This window comes from Mandrillus leucophaeus, unplaced genomic scaffold, assembly GCF_000951045.1.
Source record: "Mandrillus leucophaeus isolate KB7577 unplaced genomic scaffold, Mleu.le_1.0 Scaffold78, whole genome shotgun sequence".
In the NCBI taxonomy this organism is placed as follows: domain Eukaryota; kingdom Metazoa; phylum Chordata; class Mammalia; order Primates; family Cercopithecidae; genus Mandrillus; species Mandrillus leucophaeus.
The window spans coordinates 1,617,681-1,627,698 of NW_012108474.1; the positions used below are offsets into that span (position 1 = coordinate 1,617,681).

The window sequence follows — 10,018 nt, forward strand, 5'->3', positions numbered from 1 at the left end:
GGTTTCACCGTGTTAGCCAGGATGGTCTTGACTTCCTGACCTCGTGATCCGCCCGCCTTGGCCTCCCAAAGTGCTGGGATTACAGGCATGAGCCACCGCACCCAGCCAACCCCAGGTTTTTCACTGTGAATTTATAAGTATTTTACTTTTCTTGGGGACAAAATGCACAGCACTGGCAGGACCTTCTGAGACATTTAGATGTGACCATTTGGGCTAACATATTCCTTGAAAGAATTTTCGTTTTAAAACAATTTCTGGCGGAGCGCAGTGGCTCAACCCCGTTAGTAATCCTAACACTTTGGGAGGCCGAGGTGGGTGGATTACCTGAGGTCAGGAGTTTGAGACCAGACTAGCCAACATAGTGAAACCCGTCTCTACTGAAAATACAAAACAATTAGCCAGGTGCAGTGGTGCGCACCTGTAATCCCAGCTACTCAGGAGGCTGAGGCAGGAGAATTGCTTGAACCCGGAAGGCAGAGGTTGCTGTGAGCCGAGATCACACCACCACACTCAAGCCTGGGTGACAGAGACTCCACCTCGGGAAAAAAAAAAAACAACAATTTCCACCTTCTGCCCAGCTATATCATCTCAAGTATCGCTGCAGTTACGTCTGTTCTAGCTTACAATGGTCTCCCTCTCAAATGCTTATCTGGGGAGGTCAGTGTGCCATGTACCCTAGGGAAAATAAAACCTACAGCCCAGTTGGGAAAACATGACAAACACACTACAAAAATAGTTAAATACAACTGGGCGCAGTGGCTCCTGCCTGTAACCCCAGCACTTTGGGAGGCCAAGGTGGGCAGATCGCCCAAGGACAGGAGTTCAAGACCAGCCTGGCCAAAATGGCAACACCCCGTCTCTACTAAAAATACAAAAATCAGCCAGGAGTGGTGGTGTGCCTGTAATCCCAGCTACTCAGGAGGCTGGGGCAGGAGCAGTGCTTAAACCCGGGAGGCAGAGGTTGCAGTGAGCCAAGATTGTACCACTGCACTCCAGCCTAGGCAACAGAGTAAGACTCCATCTCAAAAACTAATAATAATAAATACTAACTGTACTGAATTAACTGTTCACCTATCAACCTGCTCTGTTACCACCCTTTGAAAACTCCAGGAGTAGGGAAGATCTGCCCACCATCCCCAGCTGGCCCTGGGTCTGTCCACGGCACAGGTGTGAGGTCAGCAACTGGAAAAGCCCTCCCAGATCACTGCCCTGGAGGCACTTGGGATCTGCTGCATGTGGGACAGTCACATTGTCAAAAATGTATATGTATATGTGTATGAAAACAATTGACTGGGCACAGTGTCTCATACCTGTAATCCTAGAACTTTGGGAGGCCAAGGCGGGCAGATCACTTGAGGTTGGGAATCCAAGACCAGCCTGGCCAACATGGCGAAACCTCATCTCTACTAAACATACAAAAATTAGATGGGTGTGGTGGCGCACGCCTGTGACTGAAGCTACCCTGGAGGCTCAGGCAGGAGAATCGCTTGAACCCAGGAGGCGGAGGTTGCAGTGAGCCAAGATCCTACTACTGCACTCCAGCCTAGGTGACAGAGCAAGACTCCACCTCAAAAAAAGAGACAAAAGAATCTGGGGCCGGGCACGGTGGCTCCTACCTGTAATCCCAGCACTTTGGGAGACCGAGGAGGAGAGATCACTTGAGGTCAGGAGTTTGAGACCAGCCTGGCACATGCCAAAACCCCGTTTCTACTGAAAATATAAAAATGATCTGGGTGTGGTGGGACAAGCCCATAGTTCCAGCTACTCGGGAGGCTGAGGCAGAAGAATCGCTTGAACCCAGGAGACAGAAGGTACAGTGAGCCAAAACTGTGCACTGCACTCCAATCTGGGCGACAGAATAAGACCGTCTCGAAAATGAAAAACAAAAAACAACAACAAGTATCACTTAGGTAACCCAAAATAGTGCCCATGATTTGTGAAAAGAAATACTCATTAGCTGTATTCTACTCAGAAAATTGTTGCCTTGCTTAAAAAGTTTGGCAGAAAACTGCAAAAGTGCCTCATTTCTGGTACTATTTGGTGATATATCTGTAGGTTTCTTTCCTCAGTTCCCACTCTCAGGGGGAAAAAAAAAAAAAAAGGAAAACGAAACTTTTAAAAATACCTGCTGGTGCAAGTAACTTATGTGCTCTGGTAAGATTAAAATAAAAAACAATAACTGCTAAAATACCCCCTTTTTAAAAACTAGATGCGAAAAGGAATCATCTAACCCCATATTATAAAATTAAAATTTATTTTCAATTTGTTATTGTGCAGAACTAATATGGAGAAGTGTTCTTTACACAGGCCACACAGTATGTAATAAAGTTTCACACTTCTGCCAATCTATCTCAGAAAGCAAATTACCTGCACACTAACACCGGATTACAAGTGTCACCAGAATTGCTTTGGAAACATGATTATGTTATACAAAGACTGGGCAAATCCAACAGCACACAGTGCAACTGAAACCTTTCCTAAGGATCTGAAAAAAGGTCTTGCGGATGGAATCCTTGGACATCAAGCGACAGGCAAGGAGCAGGTTCCGATTTGCTCAGATTCTACTCCGCCTTCACGCGGATGAGCGTAACCAAGTGCTCCACCCACCATCCAAGTCCTTCAGAGCGGAGGACGCACGCATAGCCAGGACAGTCACGGACAAACGTGACATCAAATCCGAAGGGCGGCTGTCAGCTCCCTTCCTGCCAGCCCCAGCGGCCACCCCGTTAACTTCTCGCTCCGTGGGCAGCTGGAGTTTCAGGCTCCTCAGAACGATCACGGGGCTCTGGCTCCTCTCCCAACACCCGTCTCAGCCACTGATCCGCCTCGCTCTCCTCCCTCAGGTAGCACCAGATGACCAGCGCCATGAGGAAGAAACTGAGGGGCAGCACCTTCCACGAGGGCTGATGAGACTCCTTTCCCGTGGAATGGCCCACAGACCAGCGGCGAGGGTTGGCTTTGCTGGAGGAAAACTTAATGGGGCGGTCAGGGTCGTCCTCTTTCACGGCGGCAGGCTGGGCCAGATCCCGGGAACGGGGCACCGGATGAAGGCTTCCAGAAGCCCAGCTCATGAGCCTCAGCGCCCGGACGGCCCTGGAAGAGAGAGAGCAGTAAGCGCTCCGCCCGCCCGCCGGTGCCTGCCCTCGACCCTCCGAGACCTTGAGGAGCTCACCCGGCCGCCGGGGCACACAGGACACGGTTCATTACAGACTTGACTCCGCGTTCGACGCCGTGGCGCGCCGTGATGGCGTCAGTTCCGTCGCCCGAAAGAGGAAATCGGAAACCGGACGCCATACCAGGCCTCCGCTCACGACTACAGAACGTGGTTCCAGTAGCGCAACGGAAATGACGTTTAACTGCGGCGAGCTTTTTCCGTCGCAGTCCCCAGCGCCGCCGGAGAACGCGACGGCATGCCGGGAAATGTAGTTCTCCGTTCCTTTCGAATAGGCCCGAGACCCGGGTCCCTGGCCCCGAAGAGAGGCGGGACGCCACGGGGGCGGATGTCGTCCTCAGAGAGTTGTTTGAGTTTGCCTCGGAGCAGCTCTGAACCGTCATGAAGGTGCTCGGGGCATGGGTGGGGATCCGCGCCCTCAGCCCTGCCCTGCCCGTCCTGGGCTGGGCGCCCGCACCTCTCTGCCGGCTTTCCCCCAGGCCGTGGCGCAGCCCTGTTTTTGTTTTTTTTTTTTTTCCCGTTTGGTTCTTTGCATGAGACAGAGACTCGCTCTGTCACCCAGACTGGACGGCAGTGGCGCGATCTCACATCACTGCGGCCTCTGAAACCGCCTTTGCAAAAATTATCACTGAGGAAGTTGTGACAGTGAAAGAGATCAGACCTAACTAAGGTGCTGCGTGGTGCTTCCCACCCTTAAGCTGACCTGGTTCATTCCTGGGCGTGGACAGAGCTCACTTTGGGAAGGATTTCAGTTCTTGGTTTGACTCTGAAACAAAGTTAACAACCCTTTCCAGAAAAGACCCCCTTCTTGCCTGAGGACCAGTCTGCCTTTGCAGGACTAATAAATCAGCTACAGAATTAGAAATTGTCCGGGCGCGGTGGCTCACGCCTGTAATCCCAGCACTTTGGGAGGCCGAGTCGGGCAGATCACGAGGTCAGGAGATGGAGACCAACTTGGCCCACAGGGTGAAACCCTGTCTCTATTAAAAGTACAAAAATTAGCCAGGCATGGTGTTGAACACCTGTAATGCCAGCTACTTGGGAGGCTGAGGCAGAAAAATTGCCTGAACCCGGGAGGCAGAGATTGCAATGAGCTGAGACTGTGACACTGCACTCCAGCCTGGGCCACAGAGCACGACTCCATCTCAAAAAAAAAAAAAAAAATTAGAAATTATGGTTTAGGGGTCATGCTGCCTCTGGCTCCAAGAGTCTGAAGTGGCTGGGCGCAGTGGCTCATGCCTATAATCCCAGTACTTTGGGTGGCCTAGGCAGGCAGACCATGAGGTCAAGAGATCAACACCATCATGGCTAATACGGTGAAACCCTGTCTCTACTAAAAATACAAAAACTTAGCCGGGCATGGTGGCACATGCTGGTACTCCCAGCTACTTGGGAGGCTGAGGCAGGAGAATCGCTTGAACGTGGGAGGCACAGGTTGCAGTGAGCCGAAATGGCGCCACTGTACTCCAGCCTGGGTGACACAGCAAGACCCCGCCTCAAAAAAAAAAAAAGAGTCTGAACTTCCCCAAATTGCTTCTGGGGATAACATCACTATTGTAAAATCTAAGATCAGGCCGGGTGTGGGGACTCACGCCTGTAATCCCAGCACTTGGGGAGGCCAAGTCAGGTGGATCACGAGGTCAGGAGATCAAGATCAGCCTGGCCAATGTGGTGAAACCCTGTCTCTACTAAAAATACAAAAATTAGCCTGGGATGGTGGCAGGAGCCTGTAGTTCCAGCTACTTGGGAAGCTGAGGGAGAAGAATCGCTTGAATCCTGGAGGTAGAGGTTGCAGTGAGCCAAGATCGTGCCATTGCACTCCAGTCTGGGCGACACAGCAAGACTGTGTCTCAAAAAAAGAAAAAAACCTAAGATCAAAGATCAGTGCCTGAGCTATTTTGCAGACCCTGTACTGGATGGATCAGCTGGTACCACCCAGACCGGTATTGCAGACCCTGTACTGGATGGATCAGCTGGTACCACCCAGACCAGTAATCTGGCCCAACCAGTTCTGCCATGCCACCCAGGAACAGAGGAGTCTGAACGTGAGTCCATCTCCAACCTGACCAACCAGCACTCCCCACTTGCCAAGCTTGTACCCACCAAATTAGCTTTAAAAACTCCTATCCCCGAATGCTTGGGGAGACTGATTAGAGTAATAATAAAACTCCTGTGTCCCGCACAGCCAGCTCTGCATGAATTACTCCTCTATTGCACTCCCCCATGTCTTGATAAATTGGCTCTGTCTAGGCAGCGGGCAAGGTGAACCCATTCAGCACTTACACCTTCACCTCCCGGGCCCAAGCGATTCTCCCACCTCAGCCACCTGACTGGCTTGGGACCACAGGCGCCCACCACCACACCTGGCTAATTTTTGTATGTTTGGTAGAAACGGGGTTTCACGATGTTAGCCAGGCTAGTCTCGAACTCCTGACCTCAGGTGATCCACCTGCCTTGGCTTCTCAAAGTGCTGGGATTATAGGCGTGAGCCACCGCGCCCAGCCTTGATTGATTGATTGATTGATTGATTGAGGAGGAGTTTCACTCTTGTCGCCCGCGCTGGAGTGCAATGATGCAATCTCCGCTCACTGCAACTTCTGCCTCCCAGGTTCAAGCAATTCTTTGGTCTCAGCTTCCCAAGTAGCTGGGATTACACGCAGGCACCACCACACCCGGCTAATTTTTTTGTATTTTTAGTAGAGACGGGTTTTCTCCATGTTGGCCAGGCTGGTCTCAAACTCCTGACCTCAGGTGATCTGCCCACCTTGGCCTCCCAACGTGCTGGGAGGTGAGTCACCGCAGCCCGCTAATTTTTTTGTACTTTTAGTAAAGACAGGGTTTCTCCATATTGCTCAGGCTGATCTCGAACTCCTGGCCTCAAGTGACCCACCCACCTCAGCCTCTGAGTGCTAGGATTACAGGCATGAGCCACCATGCCCCTCTCTGTTTTAGCAGTTACCTAACTCCCCTAAGTTGGGCCTCTACCCCAATCCCATTCTTTACCGGGGACCTGCCACTTACCCAGAGTCGTCCAATCAGGGCTGCAGAGTCAGTTTCCTTTTCTATTTCCTATGGGTCTGGGGTCACCTGAATATTGTCCCTTCAGGGTTCACCAGAAGGATGTTACAGGACCCCAGCACTTTCCCAAAGTTAGCCTTTGGGAAGGGTCTTCCACGCTATAGTCCCTTCTGCAGTTCCACAGAAATACGTTACAGGAAAGGGGTCCTGATCCAGACCCCAAGAGCGGGTTCTTGCATCTCACGCAAGAAAGTATTCATGGCGAGTCCATAGAGAAAAGTGAAAGCAAGTTTATCAGGAAAGTAAAGGAGTAAAAGAATGGCTACTCCAGGGCGTGGTGGCAGGCGCCTGTAATCCCAGCTACTCGGGAGGCGGAGGCAGGAGAATTGCTTGAACCTGGGACGCACAGGTTGCAGTGAGCCGAGATGGCGCCACTGCACTTCAGCCTGGGCAACAAGAGTGAAACTCCGTCTCAAAAAAAAAGAAAGAAAGAATGGCTACTCCATAGACACAGCAGCCCCACCAGTGTCTTTGAAAAGCCCGAACCTTGGCGCCTTTGGGGAGACTGACGTGTGTAATAACTCGTCTCCTGAGTGGCGGGGCCCGCCTCAAGTCAATTAAAGTCTTTCTTTACTACAATGCTGTGGTCTCAGGGAATAGATTTTGTCTGTGCAGCAGGTGGGATGAAACCTTCCGGCAGCTACACTAACCCCTCACCATGAAGGCTTGACAAGGAGCGCCCCAAAGCAGCGGGACCCCCGAAGACCCCAGGCTCAGCTCCAGCGCCTGGCAGCCCCGTCTCCTGGTGGGCCTGTAGGGGAGGCAGGAGGCCCTGTGCAGTGAGACTGAGCTTGGATTTCTCTCAACTCTGGGAAGTTAAGGCCTGAAGCAAGTTTGTTTTTTGTTTGGGACAAGGTCTTGTTCAAAAGACCACGCTGGAGTGCAGAGGCACCATCATAGCTCACTGCAGCCTTGACTTCTTGGGCTCCCGCCATCCTCCCGCCTCAGCCTCTTAAGTAGCTGGGACTACAGGGGTTAATTTTTTTTTTTTTTTTTTTTTTTAATTTGGAAAATAAGGCCGGGCACGGTGGCTCACGCTGGTAATCCCAGCACTTTGGGAGACCAAGGTGGGCAGATCACCTGAGGTCAGGAGTTCGAAACCAGCCTGGCCAACATGGTGAAACCCCATCTCTACTAAAAACACAAAAATTCGCCGGGCATGGTGGCACGCACCTGTAATCCCAGCTACTCGGGAGGCTGAGGTGGGAGAACTGCTTGAACATGGGAGGCGGAGGTATCAGTGAGCCAAGATTGCGCCACTACACTCCAGCCTGGGCAGCAGAGCAAGACGCTGTCTCGGGAAAAAGAAAAGAAAAGAAAACATGTCATTTCTGCGTGTGTGTGTGTGTGTGTGTTTTCATTTTTTAAAAATTTATTTTATTTATTTATTTATTTTGAGATGGAGTCTCGCTGTTGTCACCCAGGCTGGAGTGCAATAGTGTGATCTCAGCTCACTGCAACCTCTGCCACCTGGGCTCAAGTGATTCTCCCACCTCAGCCTCCCGAGTAGCTGGGATTACTGGTGCCATCACACCCGGCTAATTTTTGAGTTTTTAGTAGAGATGGAGTTTCGCCATGTTGGCCAGGCTGGTCTCGAACTCCTGACCTCAAGTGATCTGCCCGCCTCAGCCTCCCAAAGTGCTGGGATGACAGGCGTGAACCACCGCACCCAGTCCATCTTTTGTTTTTTTTAATTTTTGCAATATGTCTGTGTAACAGAAACGTGTCATTTCTTATGCCCAGAGTTTCAGAGAGGAATTCACACCCATTCCGGCTGCGAGATTAGTTGGAAGCCTGGACGCACCTTCAGTGAATGGGAAGGAGGTGGGGTGCTTCTTTCCTCTCAGGAAGGGGCTAGAGCTAGAAGGCCTGCTCCTGACTGCCAGTGCAGGTCACCCCTCCTGTCACCTGGGTGGCGGCGGGGACCTCGGCCCATCTGCTGCGCTGTGTGTGGCCGGGTGGTCCTGGACAAGCCCCTTCCCCTGAACCAGAATCTGCTCGCCTCTGGAGCACCACCTTCTGCGCCTGCTTCCCGGCAGAAAAAGCACCAGATCTGGGACCAGTTCTGTTCCCCCAGGAGCTCTTGGCATCAAGGCCAGGAAGGGGGGCTGGAGGTGTCCTGAGCTCAGCAACACCTGGGCGGCCCGGCCCCAGTCCGTGTTTGGGGCTGCTGTGTCAACAGAGGCACCTGTTTGCCCAGGTCCTCCTCCCTGGGCCCTGCCCCACCTGTTCTACCCTAGAACCCCACCTGGAATCACTGCCAAACCAGTCCCCTTGTAGGGACCTGGGAGCACCCACTGTTGTGGGAGGAGGGGGCTCAAGGTGTGGTTGGGGAGAACTGGTCAGCCTCATCGTGGTGTGCAGCCCGGGGGGCTTCCTGGAGGAGGTGGAAATCGAAGGGCCCTGCAGTTAGGCATGGAGCCTTTGGGTTAGGCTGGTGCAGCTGCCTGGTTGGCATGGTTTTGGGCAGTTGAGCACGAGCTGCCTGAGGACAGTGGAGTCGGGGGCAGGGCTGGGAGGCACAGGCAGGGGCTGAGGCTTCACTCGGGGGCGGGCCAGCCTCTGACGGGCCAGGCCACCACGTTACTCTCAGTCTCAAACAGAAATGAGACACCTGGGGAGAGTGTGAAACGGGCATCCCCGTCCCACTGAGCCCACTGTGAGGACTGGAAGACGCCACCCTGGGTTCAACAGTGCCCCAAATTCACGTCCCCTCAGAACGCAAGAACTTGACCTTGTCTGGAAACAGGGTCTTTGCTGACGTCATTAGTTAAGACGAGGCACTTGTGGACCAGGGTGGGCCCTAAATCCAATGACCAGAGCGCTTACAAGAAGGTGAGAAGAGGCCGGGCATGGAGGCTCACACCTTTAATCCTCGGACTTTGGGAGGAGGAGGCAGGAGGGTTGCTTGAGTCCAGGATTTGAGACCAACCTGGGCAACACAGACCCCATCTCTACAAAAATTACAAGACACACATTGAGGAGGGGAGAGGACACAGAGAGACACCCGCGGGGAGGCCAAGGCGATGACAGCGGTGGCAGTTGGAGTGAGGCGCCAGCAGCCCGGACATGCTCAGGAGCGTTGGCCACCACAGGGGAGGGAAACAGGCACGGAACGGATTCTCCCCGGAGCCCCCGGCAGGAGCGAGGTGATGCTGACGTCTTGGCTTTGGACCTGCGTCCTCTGGAACCCTGAGGAAACCCAGTGTGTGGCGGCTGGTTGTAGGGTTGTAGACACAAACACAGGTGTCCAGCCAGAGGGGCTCCCGCTCCTGACAGCAGCCACTCCAGAGCCCTCCTGCATCTTTTTTTTTTTTTTTTTTTTCTGAAATGGAGTCTCGCTCTGCCACCCAGGCTGGAGTGCAATGGCACTATCTCAGCTCATTGCAACCTCTGCCTCCCACGTTCAAGTGATTCTCTGCCTCAGCCTCCCGAGTAGCTGGGACTACAGGCGCCCGCCACCATGCCCGGCTGATTTTTGTGTTTTTAGTAGAGATGGTCTCGATCTCCTGACCTCAGGTGATCCACCCTCCTCGGCCTCCCAAAGTGCTGGGATTACAGGCGTGAGCCGCTGCGCACAGCCAGATTTTTGTATTTTTCGGTATAGAAAGAGTCTTACTATGTTGCTTAGGCTGGTCTCAAACTCCTGGGCTCAGTGGGTCCTCCCACTGTGGAGGAGCTGGGACTCCAGGCGTGAGCGCACCGCCGACTCCCATGCTGCCCATCTGTCCCCAGTGGCCTTTGGCTGGTGGACGGTGGCTCCCGCCG

The 10,018-nt window shown here is 53.0% G+C and overlaps 1 protein-coding gene across 1 annotated transcript; it reads right to left on the bottom strand.

The window, feature by feature from the left end:
* Positions 1-2,231: 2,231 nt before the first annotated feature.
* On the bottom strand, positions 2,232-3,281 carry LOC105529721 (chromosome unknown open reading frame, human C16orf91). The gene is made up of 2 exons (XM_011966932.1): positions 3,173-3,281; positions 2,232-3,093 (listed from the first exon to the last, which is right to left on the bottom strand). Exons 1-2 carry the CDS (start codon positions 3,202-3,204, stop codon positions 2,727-2,729), a joined length of 399 nt encoding a protein of 132 aa, XP_011822322.1. The 5' UTR covers positions 3,205-3,281; the 3' UTR covers positions 2,232-2,726.
* Positions 3,282-10,018: the final 6,737 nt, after the last annotated feature.